Genomic DNA, 26,221 nt, shown 5'->3' on the forward strand with positions numbered 1-26,221 from the left:
CAAACGATCGATATATACTGAGCCATCAATAGCGTAACATATATAGGCCATGCATGCTCAACCCTTATATATTAATTAACTTGATAATTTCAAACAAATTAAATGTCATAATCAATCCTAACCAATCAAATCAATCGGTCATGACCAAAGCCTAGTTAGGCCAAGTTGCTCATGCCAAGTCCGATAAGATGAGTGAGTCAAGCCTAATCAATTACGATCTACAGAATAATAATATTAATTAAGTAAAGTACTGTCTAGTAATGAAGTTACCTTCCTTAATTATATTAGCACGATTTGTTCTATATGAGATAAGCACAAATAAATTGAATATATATATTTACAAGGAATGGAGATAATGTAAATATGACAATTAAATCAAATAAAATATCAATATATATTTTTTTTATTGATTTACACTTATCCAATCAAATAATTATATATTGATCATGTTATTAATGAAATTGACCGATAAGCACAAATAAATTATACAAGGAATGAGATCGTCGAAATATAAATATATATGACAATTAATATAAATTTTGTAATGATTTACACTTATCCAATTTCATAATATATTGATCACAAACGAATTGAACCTGAACCTGAACCTGAACCTTATATAAACGAAGAGCATGCATGCAGCCGTACGTTTAATTACTTATTCTTCAATTCATCAAGAAAGTTTCTGCGAATTCTGCATCCATGGCGAATTTTTTGTTAGCTTTCCTCCTCCTCCTGCTGCTGCTACGGCTAGAACACTGCTACGGCGAGCCGATGGTGTCATATTGTTCCCGCACCCCCTACCCTGACGTGTGCAGCTCCATGGTCAATCGGTCCGACTCGGTCTTTGAGCAGTCGTCGTCGCTGACTTGGAATGAATTCCGTGATCTCCTCCACCGGGCCACCCTCGAGAGGGCCGTCCTCGCCCACCAGCGGGCCGGGGAGAGGAACCCGAACCAGTTCGACGAGCCGAGGAGACGGGCCTGGACTGACTGCGTCGAGCTGCTGGCTGATACGGTCGGCCTCGTGAACCGGTCGCTGGTTCGCCCGGGTCATGACGCACAGACGTGGCTCAGCGCCGCCATGACGAACCACCGCACGTGCCGCGATGGCTTCCTCGAGCTCGGTTTGACGGCGCCGGTGATAGACGACGGCGAGCTAACAGAGTCGATCAGTAACTTGCTCGCCGTTAACAACGCGATGCTGATTGCCGCCGGCAGGCAGCATAAACGGCGCCGCCGTTTGGGGTTATTGTTCCCGGAGTGGGTGGCGGCGGCCGACCAGAAGCTACTGGCGGCGTCGGACGTGAAATCGAATCTCGTGGTCGCGAAGGATGGCTCCGGCGACTACAAATCCATTGTCGAAGCCGTGGCGGCTGCGGCCAAGGCGAGGGGAGGAAGCACGGCGAGGTTCGTCATTCACGTGAAGGCCGGCGTCTACGAAGAGTACGTGGAGATTCCTAACTCGATGGAGAATTTAATGATGACCGGCGACGGGATAGATGCTACTGTGGTGACGGGGAACAGGAGCGTTAAAGACGGCTACCGCACCTTCCGATCGGCCACCTTCGGTTAGTTTTAAATAAATAATCAATTGATTTAATTTACTTGGTAAGAAATTAATTAATATGAGAATATATATATATATATATATATATATATATATATATATATATATATATATATATATATATATATATATATAAAATGTTTACATCAACTAACTAACAGTTAGTTGTATTTTTTTACAAGCGATATAAAGTACTAGTTTAATTAATTGCAAAATTAAACAATCATACAAGAAATAGATTTTCCCTTTGCTAACTTCTAATTAATCAATAATTTCTAAAACTATTTGATTTCATTTTACTCGATGTATCAATAATTTCTAGGACCTACGTATTATTGATCTATTTAATTAATATTTCTTCAAATTGGTTAGGATCCGTTTAATGTTTGTACTTCAATGTACATTGATCAGACGTATCAGGCAATGGATTCATCGCCCGCGACATGACGTTCGAAAACACGGCCGGGCCAGAAAAGGGGCAGGCGGTGGCGCTCCTATCCAAGTCCGACCACTCCGTCTTCTACAAATGCAGCTTCAAGGGTTACCAGGACACCCTGTACGTCCACTCCCAAAGACAGTTCTACCGAAACTGCGACGTCTACGGAACCATCGACTTCATCTTTGGCAACGCCGCTGTTGTCTTCCAAAACTGCAACCTCTACGTGAGGCGGCCTATGAACGGCCAAGCGAACGTTGTGACAGCTCAGGGCAGGAGCAGCTCGAACGAGGCCACCGGCATATCGATCCACAACTCCGTCGTGGCTGCAGCATCCGACCTCGCGCCGGTGCAGGGGTCGTTCAAGACGTACCTCGGCCGACCGTGGAGGGAGTATTCGAGGACGGTGGTGATGAAGACGAAGCTGGAGGACTTGATCGACCCGGCGGGGTGGTTGGAGTGGAATGGCAGCTCCCCGCCGAGCACGTTGTACTACGGGGAGTTCATGAACACTGGCACCGTCGCCGGCACGAGTAGGAGGGTGAATTGGAGTGGTTATCACGTGATCAATAACTCGTCTGAAGCTGAAAAATTCACCGTCGGAAGCTTCTTATCCGGCGACTCGTGGATACCATCCACCGGCGTTCCTTACACGTCAGGCCTATAAATTAATTATACATTGTGCTATATAAATAAAGGGGTGAACTGGAATAAATTGTGTTTCTAGGTAAAAAATTAAAATTTTTTACTTTGTTCTATCTTCGAGTCATGAGTCATCGTATGTTTATCATTGCGCAATTCATTATTGCAAACCCTCCCTCTAATCACGTGGGTCCTATTTAAGTGAGTCGGTGAGTTAACTTAATTAAAAAATGTCCTTACAAAAAACACTTATTAAAATTGATTAATTTTAAAAATTTAATATCGCTTTTAATGGCACATTTTATAATTATAACGACACTTATTAGCACTTTAAATTTTATAATTTTTTATTCTAAATGATAGATGAATTATGATGATATATAAATATTAAATTCAGGTTATATATATATTTTAAATGAATTTAGCGGCATTATTTTTATAAATTATTATAATGGCATTTATTAATATCATTATATATCTTAAGTTAAGATGACATTTTAAAATAATCGTCATTGACCCCTTGTGTCATGTTGGGCACTGCTTGCACAGGAATCGTGTCCTGGGCAAAGATAGAGCAGCAACTATATACGTTAGGTCCTGGGCAAAGATCGTGTCTTGCAATGAGAGGAGAGGAATATTGCCCACTCATTGGATTAAGTGTAATACGAATTGGACTCATTGAGTTAGACTCAAATAAATCCAATTGTTGGATTGAGTCGAATTGCATGGGAATCAATGGATTAGACTCATTGGGTGAACTTGAGTTCACCAAGGAAGTTGAATTGTCAAAATTCAACCATTGGATTGAATGGTTGATTTTGAGCCATTGGATTAGAAGATAAAAGGGCGGAGACTCTTAGTATTCCATGGGATGACTATAAATATCATTTGGATGATATTTTCATAAGATTTTCATCACTTGAGAAGGTGAAAGGTCTCCTTGATCTTCTTCTTCCTCCTTCCCTCTTCTTGGCCGAAACTCCTAGTTGAGGTTGCTAGCACAACCTTAGGTGTTTTGATCTCCATCTTGCTTTGTTTGTTAGACAATCGAAGACAAGGCTTGTTCTTGTGGATACCGTAGAGGCGCGAACAATTGATCATGCTGTGATCCAAGTTGTCGGGAGATCATGAGAGTTAGGACCTTCGGATAGCGGCTAGAGGGGGGACCCCAAATGCACGTTTCTTCCTACAATTTGAGTTAGCGCAGCGAAAATAAAAGATAGAAACGAAATAGGAGAATATCAAACCTCAAACGCGACGATATAACGAAGTTCGGAGATGATACTCCTACTCCTCGGCGTGTCCGTAAGGTGGACGAATCCTATCAATCCGTCGATGGATGATGTTGGTGCAATTTCCAATAGGTCAAGGTTGACCTAGTTGACCAAGAGTAAACCTTGGTCATGGTTTCGATGTTTGACAATACAGAAAGACGTGTAGACATGGACAATGCAGGTGCAGTTGTCCATGCGGAGAGATACTGATCAGGGTCTGATCAGGTTGAATGAAGAAGAGTCAAGTAGGTCAAGGTTGACCAGATACTTGACTGGGAAGTCCTAACTGGGATGTTAGGCAGTTCGAAAAGTCCTGGTAAGTGAAACCAGGCAGTTCGGAAAGTCCTGGTAACTCAAACCCCTGGTGAGGGAGCCGATACTGAAATCATGGTGAGTGAAGCGGTGAAAATCCTAGTGAGTGAAGCTAGGTGAAAGTGGAAGTCCTGGTGAGAGCCAGGCAGTGGGAAAGTCCCGGTGAGTGAAGCCAGGCAGTTGGAAAGTCCTGGTGAGTGAAGCCAGGCATTGAAATCCTGGTGAGTGAAGCCAGGTGAAAACCTAGTGAGTGAAGCTAGGTGAAAGTCCCGGTGAGTGAAGCCGGGCAAGGGAAAATCCAGATGGATCAAGGGTGATCGGACATCCGGTGTTGAGAAGGTCAAGTAGGTCAAGGGAGTGACCGGATACTTGACACGAAGAGAAAGTCCAAGTGGGTCAAAGGATCGGACACTTGGTGGGGAGTCTTAGCAGGTCAAGGGAGTGACCAGATGCTAAGCATGAGATACCAATAGGTCAAGGTTGACCGGATATTGGTTTAGAAGACTTGGAACTTGGTTTGGGCAAAACCAAGCTCCGATCGATCAGTGGATCGATCCAATGATCTGTTGAGTATCGATCGTCGGTGACCGATCGATAACGATCGATGGCTTATCGAGGTTCTTGATCGGTGCGGGACCGATCGAAAGCGAGAAGGCAAGAGAAAGGAGGATCGGTCCGTGGACCGATCCTTACCTCGATCGGTCCATGACCGATCAGAGACGATCGAGAGTTGGGCAACTCTGCGAAGTGTCTGATCTGCGGGGACCGATCAGCATAGGGCCTGATCGGTCCCCATGACCGATCAGAGAGGCTCTGGACCGATCAGGGTGGAGCCTGATCGGTCCAGGTCCTAGCCGTTGCGACACAACGGCTAGTCTTCTTCGCTGTCTTCTGCAGGTTATAAAAGGAGATCGAGCCTCTACTGCTTCCTCTCTCTTCTTCCTCTTCTTTCTACTGAGCTGCTGGTGTGCTCTTGAGCTTTGCTGAGTTCCGAAGCTTCGTGTGAGCTTCTTCGACTGGGTTCCTGCTGTTGTAGGCGTCTCGTGAAGTTGCTGCTTCAACCAGTCGACGAGAAGGCAAGCGTGTTTGTTTTACATTCATATTGTCTTGTGCTTCTTTGTATTTTGTGTACTTCTATCTTGCTGTTGCAAGAGTTATTGTGGCGAGGTTTCTCCACCCACAAGGAGTATATATTAGCCGGTTCTCCGGGGACTCATCCACCGACGGATTGATAGGCTTCGTCCACCTTACGGACACGCCGAGGAGTAGGAGTTTCATCTCCGAACCTCGTTACATCGACGCGTATTGAGGTTTGATTTCTTGTCTTCGTTTCTTGTTTTTATTTCCGCTGCGCTAACCCTAGTTTGTAGAAAGAAACGAACGCGATTTGGGGTCGACTATTCACACCCCCCCTCTCTAGCCGCGATCATCGATCCTAACAAGTGGTATCAGAGCCAGGTCGCTCTTCGCCGGATTAACACCCGAGGGAGCACAAGCTAGAGATGGATCAACTCGGAGAAGACATCACCATTCCACCCTTCTACGATCGCGACGACTTCGTGTATTGGAAGGTAAGGATGAAGTATTTCCTTATGACTAACATTGAAAATTGGAGTTGTGTCCAATTAGGTTTCAAGCCTCCGACGGACAAGAAAGGAGAAACCCTAGAGAATAAGGAGTGGACCAAGGAACAAGTCCACCAATCCCTAGTCAACGATGAGGTATTGAAGATTTTTGAATTTTCTTTACCTAATGATGTTTTGTGTAGGATAGGTGGATACAACAATGCCAAGGAGTTGTGGAACAACTTGGCTAAGTTCCATGAGGGGAACTCCACTTCAAGCCATGAAGAGGAGTCAAGTGAGCCAAGTAGCTCACATCATGGAGGAGAGGATTTAGAAGTTGAGGGCCACTCAACATCTAAAGAAGAAGAGGAGGAGAGTTCTTCTTCAAGTTCGGAGCAAGAAGAAGAAGCTTCTACCTCCGGAAGGGATGAAGGAGAGAGCGTTCATCCCACCTCAACCCTAGGTAACTCAAGCAATTTAAGTTCTAGTAAATTGCATATATTATGCTTTGAGTGTAGGGAATTTGGACATTACAAGAGTAAATGTCCAAAGAGGGTTAGAAAGACTCTACCGGCGCCAAAGGTCAAGGAAGCCGGAGTCCCAACACGCAAGGGCAAGGAGCACATGGTGTGCTTCCAATGCAAGCGAAGGGGACATTATCGGAGCCAATGTCCGAGAGGGAGGCAATCTCACAAGGACAAGAGATCGAGCACATGTATAGGGGGAGCTAGGGCAAACCCTAAGGTAATCTCTAAGGCACATTCTTGCAATTCTAGTAGGATGCATGCTAGTAGCCTTATTGCTATTGTCAAGAATGATAAGCATGTTAATTATAGAAATCGATACACATGCTTAGGTGCCAAACATGTGAGCCTAGATAAGGATAACACTAGAAATACCAACCCTAGGATTAGTTCATCTAAGGATAAGGAAAATCTAGGTAGAAACCCCAAAACAACTAGACACATGCCTAGGAATACCTCAAAGAAAAATGAAAAATTAAAAATTGAGGTATTAGAGAAGGAGAATCAAGTCTTGAGGTCAAGACTTGATACTTTGGAAAAGGCTCTTAAGAACTTGGAGAAGTCATCTCTAGGGTTTAAGGGTCAAAAACCAATGTCCAAGGACAAGAGAGGTTTGGGTCACAAACCTAAGTCCCAAGTGGTCAAGCCCACTTATCATAATGTTCCATTCGATTATGGAACAAAATCTAGGGCTAGGGAGACCATCACCAAGGTCACAAGGGGAGTCACCCCTAGAGTTGATCTTGATGAGTCCCAAATGACCAAGGCTTCAAAGTCTAGGAGGGTCATTAGAAGGGTTGCTAGGGAAGTCATCCCTAGTGAATACTTAGTGAACTCAATGAGCTCCAATAGGTATTGGGTTCCTAGGAGCGTGATTTCATCACGCTAGATGAGTTAGGGTGTGCCAACCTTACTTGAATAGGTAGTTAACCTAATCATGGCAAAAGGTGGCACTTTAGGAATTTTCAAGGTGCAATCAAGCCTTGAAAATGAAAGTGAATATTATTCCTAAGGTGATTAGAATGTGCCAACCACATTTGAGAAATTTTCTAGAATCAATCTAGTTGGCACATAGTGATCTAAAAGTCTTGAGGATATGATTTTAGGTCTATTACACTTAGGAATATAGAAATTATGGCAAAATGGTCAAAATTATCAAAAATGGCAACTAAGGCTAGAATTAGGTATTTTCTATACCTTTATGTGCTATTTGCCATATATTGTTTGTCATATGCCATGTCATGACATCATATTTATTTTATGATCATTTAAAATGTCATGATAATGCTTAGGTTATTTATATGTCATGTTTTATTTAAGTTTCATACTTTATGCCATGACATCATGACATTGGCACATGTTATTATGTATGATATCATTTTATGCCATGTCATCATTTCTTGCATTTATTATCAATGAAATTGATTTAAGGTTAAAAACACAATTTGATATGGAGATCAAATTGATGTTTAGAAAATGCATGAGACCTTAGCCTAAGATAACCTAAACCCATATCTCACATCAAAATTGACTTGGATGTGTTTGATATATCTTAGATGTGTGTGAGATATTAGGATCGTGAGTTAGGATCAAGGTGCATAGTTCTTGTACCTAGATGAGCCTGATTCTAATTGGGGATCATAGGGAAAGCTTATGTACAAGTCATGTACATTTAGCCCTAAGATTGTGGTCCTAGATTAAAGGGTTTAAAATCATTTCAAAATTGATTTGAAAAACCTTGATGAAGCTTTTCTAGTGATAGCATTCATCATTGATCAAATTGATACGAAGTTTTTGAAACTTTGAGCTATTTCAAAACTTTTCGAACTTTGTATCAAAATTTGAAAATGGAACTTATTTTCATAGAAAACTATTTTTCCATGATAGTATATGTTATGAGGAATGTATCCTAAAAATTTCATAATTTTTTGAATTTTCTGTGATTTTCTAGAGGTTTCTGAATTTCGGGAGAAGAAAAATTTCAAAAATCAGAATCAGAGGTCGTGGACCGATCAGGAGGTTCCCTGATCGGTCCAGGTCTGTGTGGATCGGTCACTAGGACCGATCCAGGAGAATGTGGATCGGTCTGGGGACCGATCCAGTGAAGGCTGATCGGTCTGGTGACCGATCAGCGCGTTCCAACTTGCTGATTTTCGATTGTTTTGTCTGAAATTTCAGCTGGGAGTTGGTGTTTTGGATTTCTAAAGGTTTGAAACTCTCCAAAACATTGTTGGTGCAATGGTCAAGGGGGAGTTGACCTTTAGGGGGAGTGTTACCTATCAGTCAAGGAGGAGTTGACTTTTAGGGGGAGTTTTTTTCTCGTCGAAATTTTTGAGGATGAGTGATATGGGATTATCACTAAGTTGATTGGTGAACTTAGTATCAAGGGGGAAATTAAGAGTTTCAATGAAAGGTATGAGACTTTCATTAGGAAGAAACTCTTTACCTTGATTCACTCCTTTTGATGTGTGTCAAAAAGGGGAAGAATGTCTAGAGAATGTTCAAGGAAGAACATTGGAGTTAGTGGGAGAGTTTGTTGATCACGACGAGTGAAGTTGTGAACAACGATAACTTACTCTTCAGGGGGAGAGTTTGTTGATGTGTGCCAATAGGGGAGAATGAAGGGTTTAAGTTAGGCCTTCATTATCTAAGAAGGAGGTTGCCTTCTTAGAAGGAGAATGTAAGGTTGTAACTTATGTTTCATTACCTAGTGGCATGAGGAAAGTTGAGGCTATTGGATTAGCCTAACTTAAAGGTATTGTCAAACATCAAAAAGGGGGAGATTGTTGGTGCAATTTCCAATAGGTCAAGGTTGACCTAGTTGACCAAGAGTAAACCTTGGTCATGGTTTCGATGTTTGACAATACAGAAAGACGTGTAGACATGGACAATACAGGTGCAGTTGTCCATGCGGAGAGATACTGATTAGGGTCTGATCAGGTTGAATGAAGAAGAGTCAAGTAGGTCAAGGTTGACAAGATACTTGACTGGGAAGTCATAACTGGGATGTTAGGCAGTTCGGAAAGTCCTGGTAAGTGAAACCAGGCAGTTCGGAAAGTCCTGGTAAGTGAAACCAGGCAGTTCGGAAAGTCCTGGTGAGTGGAGCCAGACAGTCGGGAAATCATGGTGAGTGAAGCCAGGTGAAAATCCTAGTGAGTGAAGCTAGGTGAAAGTGGAAGTCCTGTTGAGTGAAGCCAGGCAGTGGGAAAGTCCTGGTGAGTGAAGCCAGGCAGTTGGAAAGTCCTGGTGAGTGAAGCCGGGCATTGGAAATCCTGTGAGTGAAGCGGTGAAAACCCTAGTGAGTGAAGCTAGGTGAAAGTCCAGTGAGTGAAGGGGCAAGGGAAAATCCGGATGGATCAAGGGTGATCGGACATCGGTGTTGAGAAGGTCAAGTAGGTCAAGGGTGGCCGGATACTTGACACGAAGAAAAGTCCAAGTGGGTCAAAGGATTGACCGGACACTTGGTGGGAGTCTTAGCAGGTCAAGGGAGTGACCGGATGCTAAGCATGAGATACCAATAGGTCAAGGTTGACCGGATATTGGTTTGGAAGACTTGGAACTTGGTTTGGGCAAAATCAAGCTCGGATCGATCGATGGATCGATCGGAGATCTGTTGGTATCGATCGATGCGGTGACCGATCGGATAACGATCGATGGCTTCGAGGTTCTTGATCGGTGCACCGATCGAGCGAATAGAAGCAAAGAGAAAGGAGGATCGGCGTGGACGATCCACATCTGATCGGTCCACGGACCGTCGAGGAACGATCGAAGAGTTGGGCAACTCTCGTGAAGTGTACTTGATCGATGCGGGACCGATCGGCCCTGATCGGTCCCCATGACCGATCGAGAGGCTCTGGACGATCGGTGGAGCTGATCGGTCAGTCTAGCCGTTGCGACACAGCTAGTCTTCTTCGCTGTCTTCTGCAGGTTATAAAAGGAGATCGAGCCTCTACTGCTTCCTCTCTCTTCTTCCTCTTCTTTCTACTGAGCTGCTGGTGTGCTCTTGAGCTTTGCTGAGTTCCGAAGCTTCGTGTGAGCTTCTTCGACTGGGTTCCTGCTGTTGTAGGCGTCTCGTGAAGTTGCTGCTTCAACCAGTCGACGAGAAGGCAAGCGTGTTTGTTTTACATTCATATTGTCTTGTGCTTCTTTGTATTTTGTGTACTTCTATCTTGCTGTTGCAAGAGTTATTGTGGCGAGATTTCTCCACCCACAAGGAGTATATATTAGCCGGTTCTCCGGGGACTCATCCACCGACGGATTGATAGGCTTCGTCCACCTTACGGACACGCCGAGGAGTAGGACTTTCATCTCCGAACCTCGTTACATCGACGCATATTGAGGTTTGATTTCTTGTCTTCGTTTCTTGTTTTTATTTCCGCTGCGCTAACCCTAGTTTGTAGAAAGAAACGAACGCGATTTGGGGTCGGCTATTCACACCCCCCTCTCTAGCCGCGATCATCGATCCTAACAGATGAGACCCCGGAAAATCGGCTAATAAAAACTCCTTCTGGGTGGAGAAACCTCGCCACAATCTCTCTTGCAACAGCAAGATCAGCGTACAAGAAATACAGCAAGAAGCCAAGAATAATATGAATGTAAAAACACTAGTTTGCTTGCCTTCTTGTCGACTGGTGATGAAGCAGCAACTTCACGGATGCAAACCACCGTAGCAACTGATCAGTTGGAGTCCAGCCGAGTGAAGCTCACACGAAGCTTTAGCAGTGGAGAGCTCAACAAAGCTCAGATCGCAGGAGCAAGAAGAGTAGTCAGCTTCCCTGTAGTGGCCTTCTTATATGAACCTGCGAAGAAGACAAAGAAGAAGCAGAAATCTAGCCGTTGTGACTCAACGGCTAGAGCTGGACCGATCAGGCTCCACCCTGATCGGTCAGGGGACCGATCAGGCCCTACGCTGATCGGTCCCCAGACTGATCCCAACTCTCACAGAGAGTTGGTTGCCATCCCTGATCGGTCTGTGGACCGATCAGCCTATAGGTGGATTGGTCCACAGACCGATCAGCCTATAGGTCTGAATCATATCGCCTTCTTACTGATCGGTCACCAGACCGATCGATCACGGGATCGATCCAGCTTGATACTGGCACGGTAGAAGTCTTTGGATCGGTCGGCGGACCGATCCAAAAGCTTTCTGATCGGACCGATCCAATGCGTCTGTTGATTTTAGAGCTTCCTAGCCTTAAACCCTAACGCCTTCTGGTCGAGCGAGCCAGGGCCCTCTCGGACCTAGTGCGGAGAACAAGCTCGCCTCTCCGACTTCCACGTCGGGTCGGAGACGAACTACGAGCCCTCTCGACATAGTGCGGAGAGCGAGTTGCGAGCCTTCTCCAACTTCGTCGGTCGGAGAAGGCTAGCCGGGCCCTCTCGACCTAGTCAGGAGAGCAGTGCCGAGCCCTAACCGACTTCGTCCGGTCTGAGAAAGCAGAGCCCTCTCCGACTCCATCCAGTTCAGAGAACGAGCTACCGAGCCCTCTCTGACCTAGTCCGGAGAACGAGCTACCGAGCCCTCTCCGACCTCCCATGCCAAGCTTCCATACTTGGACTTTTCCCCGTGCCAAGGTCCCTGCTTGGACTTTTCCCGTGCCAAGCTCCCTGCTTGGAATTTTCCGTGCCAAGTCTCCATACTTGGACTTTTCCCGTGCCAAGCTCCTTGCTTGGACTTTTCCCGTGCCAAGCTCCCTGCTTGGACTTTTCCGTGCCACGTCTCCATACTTGGACTTTTCCCGTGCCAAGCTCCCTTCTTGGACTTTTTCGTGCCAAGTCTCCATACTTGGACTTTTCCCGAATCAGGTCAACTCAAGTCGGGTCAACCAGATCAACCTTGACCAAAGGTTGCACCCACAATCCCCCAAGTTCCTATTCTTGTCAAACATCAAAATACAACTTCTCTATTCTTGTCAAACATCAAAATATACCTCGAGTCAGGTCAACTCGAGTCGGGTCACCCAGGTCAACCTTGACCTAAGGTTGCACCAACAATCTCCCCCTTTTTGATGTTTGACAAAAACCATAATCAAGTTAGGTTAACCCGATAACTAACTCAGGTTTTCCAATAGTTCTCCAATGTTTTTCCTTGAACATTCTCTGAACATTCTCCCCAAACTCCAATGTTCTTCCTTGAACATTCTCCCCCTTTTTGACACACATCAAAAAGAGTGAATCAAGGTCAAGAGTTTCTTCCTAATGAAAATCCCATACCTTTCATTGAAACCCTTAATTTCTCCCTTGATACTAAAATCCATAGTCAACTTAGTGATAATCCCATATCACTCATCCTCAGAAATCTTGACGAGTAAAAACTCCCCCTAAAGGTCAACTCCCCCTTGACCATTAGGTAAAACTCCCCCTAAAGGTCAACTCCTCCTTGACCATTAGGTAAAACTCCCCCTAAAGGTCAACTCCTCCTTGACCATTGCACCAACAATGTCTTGGAGAGTTTCAACCCTTTAGAAATCTAAAGCACCAACTTCCATAGCTGAAATTTCAGACAACAGTCGAAAATCAGCATTTTGGCACGCTCTGATCGGTCACCAGACTGATCAGGACTCCACTGGATCAGTCACCAGACCGATCCACACTACCCTGGATCGGTCCAGTGACCGATCCAGACTTCCCTGGACCAATCAGGATCTTCTCTGATCGGTCCACAACTCTCTGATAAGGATTTCTGATTTTTCTCCCAAAATTCAGAAACCCCTAAAAAATCACAGAAAATTCTAAAAATTATAAAACTTTGAGAATACATTCCTCCTAACATATATTATTGATCCTGTCTGAATGCTGAACCAACGGACGCTGGGCACGTGGCGCTCCCCTGCTGCTGATGTGGATCTTCGACTAACTGCACGATGCTCCGGCGAACCTGCACAAAGTCGGGCCGGGAAGGGGTTCCCGGCGGCGACCCTCCGACGCTCAAGTCAGGCGAAGCTCAAGAGAGAAAAAGTGGCTTCAAAACTTGTAGCCGGCGTACCTCCGGCGAAGGGTGAGGGCCTTTATATAGAGCAGCAGAGAAGCGAGTGTACACATACCGAGGTGTACACGTGTCCATGGCCCATACCCCAGCAAGGGCTTGTCAGTGAGCTTACCTGACCCATACTGCTACAGTACGAGCATGTCCTCGATGGGACAGCGGAATCTCCTGTCATAAGATTTGGAGTATGGCTTACACGCGGAGCATACTCGCTATCAGACAAAGATGTCCCTTGTCCTTTTCCCTTACTCCCGATCTGGCGTCCGGCCGGCTGGCTTCCTCGGAGTCCGGCCGGATGTATACGGTGATTTACTTTGGGAGATTCTCAATCACGTGCGTTGTGGAGACTATTAACAGTATGCTACCTTATGACTTTGGCCGAGCGTGCTGTCTGCTCGGCTTTGCGATCTTTTCCACTGAGCGCCGGAACTCTGACTTCCTACAGGGCACCTTTAACCATTAGCCAGACACCGGGCGGTCGGACCCAGCCCTCTCTGGACGTTGACTCCATTGAACGGCCGGTCGGCCGTTCGGACCTCCCAACTCCGGACGGGCCTCCTTCCACTCTGACTTCCACGTGGCATTGACCTCACCGGACGGGGTCCCCTGTTCTTACCACCGGACCACTTGCCTCCCCTTCAAGTCTAGTCGAAGGAGGCGAATTGTCCGACTGACTAGACTACGAATCATGCTGGGCGGCTCCTCCATGCTAGTATCCTCCGATCGGCCGACCGCAGAGATGGCCTTAAACAAATCGACCATGGCATTCACCGGATCTCCTCGTGTTATGCGCCAATCTTCGACATTAAGGTTGCATGCTTTCATTAAATGCCCCGCATGGTCAAATGCCACGTGGCGCACTGCCATCGACCAACGGCGGCGATGGCATGGTGTTTTGATATGATCGAAGCGATTCGAAATGGACGGCGCGATGCACGCTTTGGTTCCCGTGACCTGGATCCAACGGTGGAGGCCGCCCGGTGTCCACCCTATAAATCCTTTGTTTCCTTCTCTCCATCATTTTCCTCCGCGATTCCGACCTTCGTCTCCAGCGTTTTCGTGCTCCGGCGATTTCCTTCTTGCTCTCCGACGCTCCCCGGCGCCTCCTCCCTGATCTTTTCTCCTCACAGTAAGGCTCTGCACCTCTTCTTTCTTGTTTCCGGTGTTCACTCCGCATCTTTTTCCCAGTTTCGATCCTTGAAACCTCCTTTCGCTTGCGGTTGTTTTTCTCTAGCCTTTTCGCCTTTTTGATTCCTTCCGGTCAGCCCATGGCTAGTTCTTCCAATCCCGAAGACCAGTCTCTCGACCCATGGTACACCACCATGCAGTCGCGATTCGACCAACATGATTTTGATATTCTGACAGACAATTTCGAAATCCCGGAGGATTTTGAAATTCGTTTGGCCGGTCCCTCCGCTAGGCCGCATAGGCCGCCGCGCGGAGATTTCTGTGTCTTCCGCGACCAGTTTACCGCCGGTCTGCGTTTCCCTGTACATCCTTTCATCATTGATGTTTGTATTTTTTCGGGGTGCCGCTCGGCAGCCTAGTACCCAATACCTTCCGTCTCCTCTGCGGTGTTGTTGTTTTGTTCAAGATTCACAACATCCCCCTCCGACCGGAGGTCTTCTTTTATTTCTACTACCCCAAGCAAGCCGAGCCGGGCACCTTCATGTTCCAAGCTCGGCTCGGATTAGTCTTCTTCAACAAACTTCCTTCTTCCAATAAACATTGGAAGGATTATTTTTTCTACATCCGTATGCCCGATCAGGCCACCTTCCCTATAAAGTGGCAGGTCAGCTTGCCTCCCACCCCCGAGCTGAAGAAGTTCAAGACCCGACCGGACTATCTCCATGCCGCAAATATATTAGCCGGTCTGCGACTTGACATCAATAAGCTTCTTCACGAAGGAGTGATGTACATCTTCGGCCTGAGTCCTATACGGACCCCTCTTCTGACCGACTTCGGTAAGAACTCTACTTGGGCATTTGCTTTGATTGCTAACTGATTTCTTTTCTTTACTTTGTAGCGGACATCGTCATGGACTTGGTCATGGTCACGCTACGAAGAAAGGTGGCGTTAGAGGCGCCGAGATGGAACGCTGGGTATCGGTCGGATCCACGAAGGAGAGAGCGGGACTCAAGCTCTCAAGCTTCTCAACAAAACGTGGCCAGTGAAGCCACCGAACCAACCGCCCTCGAGGAAGGTTCCGCTCGGGAGGAGGAGCCTCCACAAAAGAGGCGCCGAGTGGCGACTCCCTCGCTCGGTTCGGTCCAACCGCCTCGAGAGGGCAATGCCGTGGCAAGGCGCCGAGCCATTTCGTCCGTCGGACGCTTTTGAATGGGACGAGCCGCGCCAATCGAGATTGTTGGCAAGTACCCTTCCGCCTGCTCGCCAACCACCAAGCTCGGCCATTCACTCATGCTTCTGCGCCAACTTCGATCCCGATCGGACGATACAGTCACGGCCAGACAAGACGGGTCACTCTTCATCTCCGATCAAGAGTTGTGACCGACCAAAGAGCACACCATTACTTTGAAGGGGCCCCTAGCCGAGATGTGGGCCGACGCTCGGGCGCGCTTCGCGATGATTCCCCTCCGCAATTTGGCCAATAGCCACATGCAGGAGTCTACTGGGGTAAGTTCATTTTTTCTGAAATTTTGCGTGTATTTTTTCCGCTCGGATTTTAACAACTTCGCCTTTTTTGCTTCAGAGATGGGTGGAAGAGATAACAGTCTCCAACCGCCTGGCTATGGTGGACGAGGAGCTAAGGCAATTGCAGGCGGCAGGCGGTCCGTCCGGCTCGCATGGACCTTCGTATGCCGAGCTGCAGAAGGAGCTTAAGAAGGCTCAAGATATGCTGGCGGCCGAGCAGAAGAAAACAGTCGACCAGGCTCACTGTCTGGCCGAGCTCGAGCGGCAGGTCAAGCCACTTGACCAAAAAATTACCCTGGCTACCACTCGAAAGAACACGACCATTTCTGACTTGGAGAAGAAGAATGTGGAGGCTAGAGGTTTGGAGCTGAAGATCAAGGAGTTGATGGAGCAGCTCGACCAAGAGAAAGTGAGCCGCTCGGTCGACGCCATCAGGCATAAGGATGAGCTGACCACTTTGCAAGAATCTCTTGCTGCAACTCAACTGGCCTTCAAAGAGTACCCAGAGGCCGAGCCTAATCGGGTTGCAGCTCTAAGACAAGGCTACATCCGCTCGCCCGATTTCTCGGAAAAAATCTGCGAGCGGATGTACACCGCCTTCGACTCGGCTATGACCGCCACCATGACTTACCTGAAGTCAAAGGGTCTTCTTCCTGAGTTCACCAATATTCCGGCCGGTGATCAGGTGGCGCTTCTGGAGAACATCCCCAAGACCCTGTATGATTATATTGAGTAGTTTCTGTACTTTGGCCACTCGGCTAAATATCATCCTTTTTGTAATTAGGCCGCCCGACCTGAAGTCTGAACTTTAATGCAATGTTTTCCTTGTATTCACTGTCTTTTACATAACCAAAATATGTGTTTATCCGCTCGCCCATTATCACCCCTCTGGTATTCGAAAGGGATTTTTACTAAGTGTCTGGTGTTGCCTTTACGCCCGGCTTAACATGTAATACTTCGCCTACTTAATTTTTCGCTTTGATAGCAGAGATCACTCGCTAGATACCCCATGCCTTTGGGTTCTAGGCCGAGTGGAGCGTAGAGATGATTTAACGATATTGAGGGCGAGTTTCTGGGGCCATTGCATCCTTTTTATTGGCATCTTCCTCTCGGACGTTTATAAACGCCGGCTCGTCTCTCGATATTTAACGTCGGAGCTAGACGGTCTTCCGCTCAGAGGGTTTATAGAAGCCGACTCGTCTCTATGGTTTAACGTCTGGGCTAGACGGTCTTCCGCTCGGAGGGTTTATAGACGCCGGCTCATCTCTACGGTTTAACGTCTGGGCTAGACGGTCTTCTGCTCGGAGGGTTTATAGACGCCGGCTTGTCTCTACGGTTTAACGTCTGGGCTAGACGGTCTTCCGCTCGGAGGGTTTATAGACGCCGGCTCGTCTCTACGGTTTAACGTCTCGGCTAGACGGTCTTCCGCTCGGAGGGTTAATAGACGCCGGCTAGTCTCTACGGTTTAACGTTTGGGCTAGACGGTCTTCCGCTCGGAGGGTTTATAGACGCCGACTCATCTCTACGGTTTAACGTCTGGGCTAGACGGTCCTTCGCTCGGAGGGTTTATAGACGCCGGCTCGTCTCGACGGTTTAACGTCTGGGCTAGACGGTCTTCTGCTCGGAGGGTTTATAGACGCCAGCTCGTCTCTACGGTTTAACGTCTGGGCTAGACGGTCTTCAAGGATAATTTTGACGCTTCCATTCAGCTAAGTTGTTTGCCATCCTCTTTATCGTTTTTGCTTCCTGCATTACAAGGATACAGGCTACCAGAAAATATACAAAGCATGTTATTACACCCCTTCGCTCCTTTCAGCTCGGATAATCTACCTTCGCTCGCACGGCACGGGGCCTTCGGTTTTCGAGCGCTTGGCACGGATAATTTACCTCCGGCCGAACGGCACAGGGCCTTCATTTTTCGCTGACGATGCCTTATATTTGCTTTAGTCTTCTTTCACCCCGCCCGGTAAGGCTGGAGGTGGTTCGCGCTCCACGGCCTATCTAGTTGCCGACCGTCCTCATCCTCCAAATAATAAGCGCCCGAGCAGAGCTTTTCGATAACCTTGAAGGGGCCCGCCTAAGGAGCTTCAAGCTTGCCGACGTCGCCGACCGGCTTGACTTTCTTCCAGACAAGATCGCCGACCTGGAATGATCTGGGAATGACGCGCCGGTTGTAGTTTTGCTTCATTCGTTGACGGTATGCCCTCAGCCGGACGGACGCCTTGGCTCGCTCTTCGTCGACTAAATCCAGCTCCATGTTCCTCCGCTCGGCGTTATCATCATCGTAATGCTGGATCCTGGCGGACTCGACGCCGACTTCAACAGGAATCACCGCTTCGCCGCCGTATACCAGATGAAAAGGCGTGACGCCCGTTCCTTCCTTAGGAGTCGTTCGGATGGCCCATAGGACGCCCGACACTTCATCTACCCAGCTTCCTCCCAAATGGTCGAGCCGAGGGCGCAGAATTCGAAGAATTTCCCGATTGGCTACTTTGGCTTGACCGTTGCTTTAGGGATTGGCCACGGACATGAAGTGTTGCTCGATTCCATAGCTTTTGCACCAATCTTCGAGTAACTTCCCTGTGAATTGCCGCCCATTGTCGGAGATAAGTCGACGGGGGACGCCGAACCGACAGATGATGTTCTGCCAAATAAATTTCTTGACCATCTGCTCGGTGATCTTGGCTAGCGGCTCGGCCTCCACCCACTTGGAAAAATAATCAACTGCCACTAATAGAAATTTTCGTTGCCCGGTTGCCATTGGAAATGGACCAACAATGTCCATTCCCCACTGGTCGAACGGGCAAGAGACGGTGGAAGTCTTCATTTCTTCTGCCTGTCGGTGAGAGATATTGTGATACTTCTAGCAAGATAGACATGTCGCGACGGTCCGAGCGGCATCAGCTTGTAAGGTCGGCCAAAAGTATCCAGCTAGCAGGATCTTCTTAGCTAGTGATCGTCCGCCCGGATGCCCTCCGCAGGATCCTTGATGTACTTCTTGGAGGATGTAAGCCGAGTCCTCCGAGCTCACGCACTTCAACAGCGGTCGTGAGAAAGATTTCTTGTAAAGCTGATCACCGATGAGTGTGAACTGGCCGGCTCTCCTCCTTAGTAGCTGAGTTTCATCCCGATCGGATGATGTAGCACCTGAGCGGAGAAACTCCATGATGGGTGTCCTCCAATCGCTCGGAAACGTGAGACCCTCCATCCGATCGACGTGCGCCACCAAAGATACTGTTCGATTGGCTGCTGAATGGCGACCGGCGTTATTGAGCTCGCAAGTTTGGCTAACTCATCGGCTGCTTGATTTTCTGCCCTGGGTATCTTCTGGACAATAACTTCTCTAAAATTGGCTTTAAGTTTCTCAAACGCTTCAGCGTAGAGCTTGAGCCGGACGTTGTTAATTTCAAAAGTGCCAGAGAGCTGCTGCGCGGCCAACTGAGAATCCGAATGAAGCGTTACCCGACCGGCTCCCACATGTCGTGCTGCCTGCAAGCCGGCTATGAGGGCCTCATACTCTGCTTCATTGTTGGTAGCTTTATAATCCAGCCGGACGGATAAGTGCATCTTTTCTTCTTGAGGGGAGAGCAACAATATTCCAATCCCGCTTCCGAGCCGAGTGGACGACCCATCCACATATATTCTCCACATAGCTTCCGGCTCCGGCCTCTGCACCTCAGTCACAAAATCGGCCAAGGATTGCGCTTTGATCGCCGAGCGGGGCTGGTATTGGATGTCAAATTCACTTAACTCCGTCGTCCATTTGATGAGCCGCCCGGATGCTTCTGGATTCAATAACACACGCCCGAGCGGGCTATTGGTCTTGACAATGATGGTATGCGCCAGGAAGTATGGGCGAAGGCGCCGAGCGGCGAGGACCAGAGCGAAAGCCAGCTTCTCAAGCCCAGTGTAGCGAGATTCAGCATCTTTTAAAATATGACTAAGGAAATACACGGGCTCTTCTCCGCTCGCCCTCACTAACGCCGAGCCGATTGCATGCTCGGTTGAAGATAGGTACATATAAAGTGGCTCACCCGTAGTCGGCTTGGCCAATACCGGGAGAGAGTTCAGATATGCCTTTAAGTCTTCGAACGCCCGATCGCATTCTTCATCCCAGTGAAACTTAGTGGCCTTGCGCAAAATTTTGAAGAAAGGGAGGCTCCGGTCGGCAGTTTTGGAGATGAATCGGGATAGAGCAGTTATCCGACCGGTCAACCGTTGCACTTCCCTTGTATTTTTTGGAGGCGGCATGTCTTGTAGAGCTTTTACCTTGCTGGGATTTACTTCGATTCCCCGCTCGGTCACTATGTAACCCAAGAAACGTCCTCCTTTTGCTCCGAACAGGCATTTCTGAGGATTCAGTTTGACTCCATATTTCCGCAGCGTTCGGAAAGTTTCCTCCATGTCTTTAAAGAGGTCGGCCGCTCGGATGGACTTGATGAGAATGTCGTCCACATATACTTCCAGATTTCGGCCGATCTGTTCCTTGAACACTTTGTTCATCTGACGCTGATATGTGGCTCCGGCATTCTTCAATCTGAACGGCATCACATTATAGCAATAGGTGACGTCGGCTGTTATGAAACTTACTTTTTCTTGATCTTCCCGGGCGAGCGGCACTTGATGATATCCCTGATGAGCGTCGAGCATGCATATCAATTTGCAGCCGACCGTGGAGTCCACCAACTGATCGATCCGAGGCAAGGGATAAAAATCTTTCGGGAAAGCTTTGTTGAGATCCCGAAAATCAATGCATACCCTCCACTTGTTGCCCGGCTTGGAGACTAATACTACATTCGCCAGCCAGCTCGGGAACTGAACCTCTCGTATATGGCTGGCCTCCAGAAGTTTCTCTACTTCCGCCCGGATGATGACATTCTGCTCAGCGCTGAAATCCCTTTTTCTTTGCTTTACTGGCCGAGCGTCCGGTCGGACGTGGAGCTCATGCTGCGCTATACTTGGTGAAATTCCGGGCAGCTCATGTGTCGACCAGACGAAGACATCATGGTTTCTTCGGAGGCATTGGATCACCTCCTCTTTATGATTCGCCTCCAGATCGGATGCGATGAACGTCATGGCCTCCGATCGGATCGGGTGTATCTGTACTTCTTCTTTTTCTTCATAAATCAAAGAGGAAGGTTTTTCAGTTATAGCGTTCACCTAGATCCGTGGTGACTTCCGAGCGGCATTTGCTTCTGCTCGGACCATCTCGATGTAGCATCGTCGAGCTGCTAGTTGATCTCCCCGTACTTCTCCCACTTTGTCCTCGACGGGGAACTTGATCTTCTGGTGGAAGGTGGAGACGATCGCTCGGAATTCAATGAGAGTCGGTCTTCCCAGGATGACGTTGTATGACGAGGGAGTGTCGACCACCACGAAGTTTGTTGTCCGCGTCCTCCTGAGCGGCTCCTCCCCCAGTGAGATAGCCAGTCGAATCTGTCCGACCAGCAGCTCGGCTCGATCTATTTGTAGCTGATCGAACGCCTTTTTGAAGATGATGTTGACCGAGCTCCCTGTGTCAATAAAAACGCGGTGAATAGTGTAGTTGGCTATTACCGCTTTGATGAGCAGAGCGTCGTCGTGGGGTACTTCAACTCCTTCCAAGTCCCCAGGCCCAAAACTGATTTCGGGTCCGCTTGCCCTTTCCTGACTGCAGCCGACCGCATGGATCTGGAGCTGTCGGACGCTCGCCTTCCTTGCTCGGTTGGAATCTCCTCCGGTCGGACCACCAGCTATGATGTTTATCTCGCCTCGGGAAGTATTACTTCTATTTTCTTCTTCCCGAGCGGACGGGCGAGACCGTTCTCTAGACATACGGCGATTCTCCCGCCTTGGTGAGTGATGCCGACCGGGAGTCTGTTGTTGTCGCCCTTCAGCTATCGTCTGATCGGCTTCCTGAGCTCTCTGTCGCCTGTCGGATGAGGGAGATCGTCGACCGCCATTTCGGGGAACATGATGAGCAATAAAGGGGAGACTTCGGTAATCCCGGGTGTTGTGCGTGTCGGTCCGGTGATATGAACAAAACATGGGCGTCCATTTCTTCTTTTGCTTGGGTCGCTCGGCAGATACTTCTTGGATCGCCTGGTTCATTGCATGTGGGTGAGAACGAATTGCTTCGGCCCTTGGTCCTCTGGGCGGCTGATGAGCAGCGTGCGACTTCTGTTCGATAGGAGGGGCCCGCTCGGTTGGAGTTTCTTTTTTCCGGGTGGCTTGAGCTTCTTCCATGTTGATGTATTCGTTGGCTCGATGCAGCATGTGATCGTAGTCTCGGGGCGGCTTCCGAACGAGCGAGCGGAAGAAATCCCCGACCACGAGGCCTTGAGTGAAGGCATTCATCATAGTCTCCGAGGTGGCCGTAGGGATATCCATGGCCACCTTGTTGAACCGTTGTATGTAGGCTCGGAGCGATTCGCGGGCTTCTTGTTTGATGGCGAACAAGCTGACACTCGTCTTCTGATAACGACGGCTGCTTGCAAAATGATGGAGGAACGCCGTTCGGAAGTCCTTGAAGCTTGTGATAGAGCCGTCCGGCAGTCTCCGGAACCACCGTTGAGCCGATCCCGAGAGGGTGGTAAGAAAAACTCGGCATTTTACTCCATCTGTGTATTGATGGAGCGTAGCTGTGTTATCAAACTTACCTAGATGATCATCCGGGTCGGTTGTCCCATTGTACTCGCCGATCGTCAGAGGCACGTAGTGCTTGGGCAGAGGATCTCATAGAATAGCCTCTGAAAATTGGCGATTGATCCGCTCGGGTGAGGCATCCGTGCGGGGGGCTTTCCCTTTTTTGTCTTCTCGTCTCGGCCGTTCATCCGAAGATGATCCTTGATCTCTATTCGTCGCTGCGGCTTCAGGCGTGCGAAATAGGGCCCGATGAAATGCAACGGTGGCCTGCGGTGCTTCCGCTCGGCCACCCGACACTGATGTTGCTTGCTGCTCCGGTCGCTCGGCTGATGCTTTCTGTTTTTACTCCACAAGCTTGGCGTCCCTCAACTCGATCAAAGCATCGAGTTCCTCCGTGGAGAGCGTCACCGTGTGTTGTCGTCCAGCCTCGTCCATCGTTTCCGTTCGGATGCAGGAGCGTTCCCACAGACGGCGCCAAATTGATCCGATCAATCTTGAACCAACGGATGCACGTGGCGCTCCCCCCGCTGCGATGTGGATCTTGAATAAGCGCGATGCTCGGCGAACCTGCACAGAAGTCGGGCCGGGAAGGGGTTCCCGGCGGCGACCCTCCGACGCTCAAGTCAGGCGAAGCTCAAGAGAGAAAAAGTGGCTTCAAAACTCGTAGCCGGCGTACCTCCGGTGAAGGGTGAGGGCCTTTATATAGAGCAGCAGAGAAGCGAGTGTACACATACCGAGGTGTACACGTGTCCATGGCCCATACCCCAGCAAGCGCTTGTCAGTGAGCTTACCTGACCCATACTGCTACAGTCCGAGCATGTCCTCGATGGGACAGCGGAATCTCCTGTCATAAGATTTGGAGTATGGCTTACACGCGGAGCATACTCGCTATCAGACAAAGATGTCCCTTGTCCTTTTCCCTTACTCCCGATCTGGCGTCCAGCCGGCCGGCTTCCTCGGAGTCCGGCCGGACACATTCGGTGATTTACTTGGGGAGATTCTCAATCACGTGCGTTGTGGAGACTATTAACAGTATGCTACCTTATGACTTTGGCCGAGCGTGCTGTCTGCTCGGCTTTGCGATCTTTTCCACTGAGCGTCGGAACCCTGACTTCCTACAGGGCACCTTTAACCATTAGCCAGACACCGGGCGGTCGGACCCAGCCCTCTCTGGACGTTGACTCCATCGAACGGCCGGTCGGCCGTTCGGACGCCCCATCTCCGGACGGGCCTCCTTCCACTCTGACTTCCACGTGGCATTAACCTCACCGGACGGGGTCCCCTGTTCTTACCACCGGATCACTTGCCTCCCCTTCAAGTCTAGTCGAAGGAGGCGAATTATCCGACTGACTGGACTACGAATCATGCTGGTTGGATTATTGTCTCGGGGGAGGCATCCGCTCGGGGATCATTGCCTCCGCTCGGGGATAATTGCCTCCGCTCAGCCACCTGATGCTGACGTTGTTTGTTGCTTCAGCCGCTCGGCTTGCGCATTCTCTCTCTGTTGCTCCACGAGCTTAGCTGCTCTTGCCTTGATTAGAGCGTTGAGTTCCTTCGTGGAGAGCATCACCGTGGGCGGTCATCCAGTCTCGGCCATTGCTTCCGCTCGGATGCAGGTGCGTTCCCACAGACGGCGCCAAATTGATCCTGTCCGAATGCTGAACCAACGGACGCTGGGCACGTGGCGCTCCCCTGCTGCTGATGTGGATCTTCGAATAACTGCACGATGCTCCGGCGAACCTGCACAAAGTCGGGCCGGGAAGGGGTTCCCGGCGGCGACCCTCCGACGCTCAAGTCAGGCGAAGCTCAAGAGAGAAAAAGTGGCTTCAAAACTCGTAGCCGGCGTACCTCCGGCGAAGGGTGAGGGCCTTTATATAGAGCAGCAGAGAAGCGAGTGTACACATACCGAGGTGTACACGTGTCCATAGCCCATACCCCAGCAAGGGCTTGTCAGTGAGCTTACCTGACCCATACTGCTACAGTCCGAGCATGTCATCGATGGGACAGCGGAATCTCCTGTCATAAGATTTGGAGTATGGCTTACACGCGGAGCATACTCGCTATCAGACAAAGATGTCCCTTGTCCTTTTCCCTTACTCCCGATCTGGCGTCGGCCGACCGGCTTCCTCGGAGTCCGACCGGACGTATTCGGTGATTTACTTGGGGAGATTCTCAATCACGTGCGTTGTGGAGACTATTAACAGTATGCTACCTTATGACTTTGGCCGAGCGTGCTGTCTGCTCGGCTTTGTGATCTTTTCCACTGAGCGCTGGAACCCTGACTTCCTACAGGGCACCTTTAACCATTAGCCAGACACCGAGCGGTCGGACCCAGCCCTCTCTGGACGTTGACTCCATCGAACGGCCGGTCGGCCGTTCGGACCTCCCATCTCCGGACGGGCCTCCTTCCACTCTGACTTCCACGTGGCATTGACCTCACCGGACGGGGTCCCCTGTTCTTACCACCGTATCAATTATCATGGAAAAATAGTTTTCTATGAAAATAACTTTCATTTTTAAATCTTGATACAAAGTTCGAAAGACTTTGAAATAGCTCAAGGTTAATCCATCTTTGTATCAACTTGCTCAATGATGAATGCTATCACTAGAAAAGCTTCATCAAGGTTTTTCAAATTAATTTTGAAATGATCTTAAAACATTCAATTTAGGACTACAATCTTAGGGCTAAATGTACATGACTTGTACGCAAGTTTTCCCTATGATCCTCAATTTCGAATTAGGCTCATCTAGGTACAAGAACTATACACCTTGATCCTAACTCATCATCCTAATATCTCACACACATCTAAGGTTTATCAAACACATCCAAGTCAATTTTGATGTGAGATATGGGTTTAGGTCATCTTAAGCTAAGTTCTCATGCATTTTCTAAACAACAATTAGATCTCTATATCAAATTATGTTTTTATCCTTAAATCAATTTAATTGATCATAAATGCAAGAGATGATGACATGACATAAAATAATATCATAAGTGGAAATAAGTGCCAATGTCATGATGTCATGGCATAAAGTATGAAACTTAAATAAGGCATGACATATAACTAACCTAAGTATTATAATGACATTTTAAATGATAATAAGTTAAATATGATGTCATGACATGGCATATGACAAACAATGTATGGCAAATAACATATAAAGATATAGAAAATACCTAATTCTAGCCTTAGTTGCCATTTTTGATAATTTTGATCATTTTACCATAAATTCTATATTCCTAAATGTAATAGACCTAAAATCATATACTAAAGATTTTTAGATCACTATGTGCCAATTAGATTGACCCTAGAAAACTCCTCAAATGTGGTTGGCACATCCTAATCACCTTAGGAATAATTTTTAATTTCATTTTCAAGGCTTGATTACACCTTGAAAATTCCTAAAATGCCACCTTTTGCCATGAGTAGGTTAACTACCTATCCAATTAAGGTTGGCACACCCTAAACCATCTAGCGTGAAGGAATCACGCTCCTAGGAACCCATTACCTATTTGAGCTCATTGGGTTCACTAAATACTCACTAGGGATGACTTTCCTAGCAACCCTCCTAATGACCCTCCTAGGCTTTAAAGCCTTGGTCATTTGGGACTCATCAAGATCAACTCTAGGGGTGAC

General features: G+C 48.1%; 1 protein-coding gene across 1 annotated transcript; it reads left to right on the forward strand.

The window, feature by feature from the left end:
* Positions 1 to 702: 702 nt before the first annotated feature.
* LOC121978166 (pectinesterase-like) lies at positions 703 to 2,672 on the forward strand. Its single transcript, XM_042530542.1, has 2 exons — positions 703 to 1,570; positions 1,981 to 2,672. The coding sequence occupies exons 1-2, from the start codon at positions 703 to 705 to the stop codon at positions 2,670 to 2,672; spliced, it is 1,560 nt and encodes a 519-aa protein (XP_042386476.1).
* The last annotated feature ends 23,549 nt before the right edge of the window (positions 2,673 to 26,221 follow it).

The sequence above is a fragment of the Zingiber officinale genome, chromosome 4B, assembly GCF_018446385.1.
Source record: "Zingiber officinale cultivar Zhangliang chromosome 4B, Zo_v1.1, whole genome shotgun sequence".
Taxonomy (NCBI): Eukaryota; Viridiplantae; Streptophyta; class Magnoliopsida; order Zingiberales; family Zingiberaceae; genus Zingiber; species Zingiber officinale.

Bases quoted from the DNA above. Each gene is read 5' to 3' on its own strand.
- LOC121978166 (XM_042530542.1), top strand. From the start codon at position 703: ATGGCGAATTTTTTGTTAGCTTTCCTCCTCCTCCTGCTGCTGCTACGG. The intron at 1,571-1,980 runs GTTAGTTTTAAA...TACATTGATCAG, and splicing joins CTTCCGATCGGCCACCTTCG to ACGTATCAGGCAATGGATTC.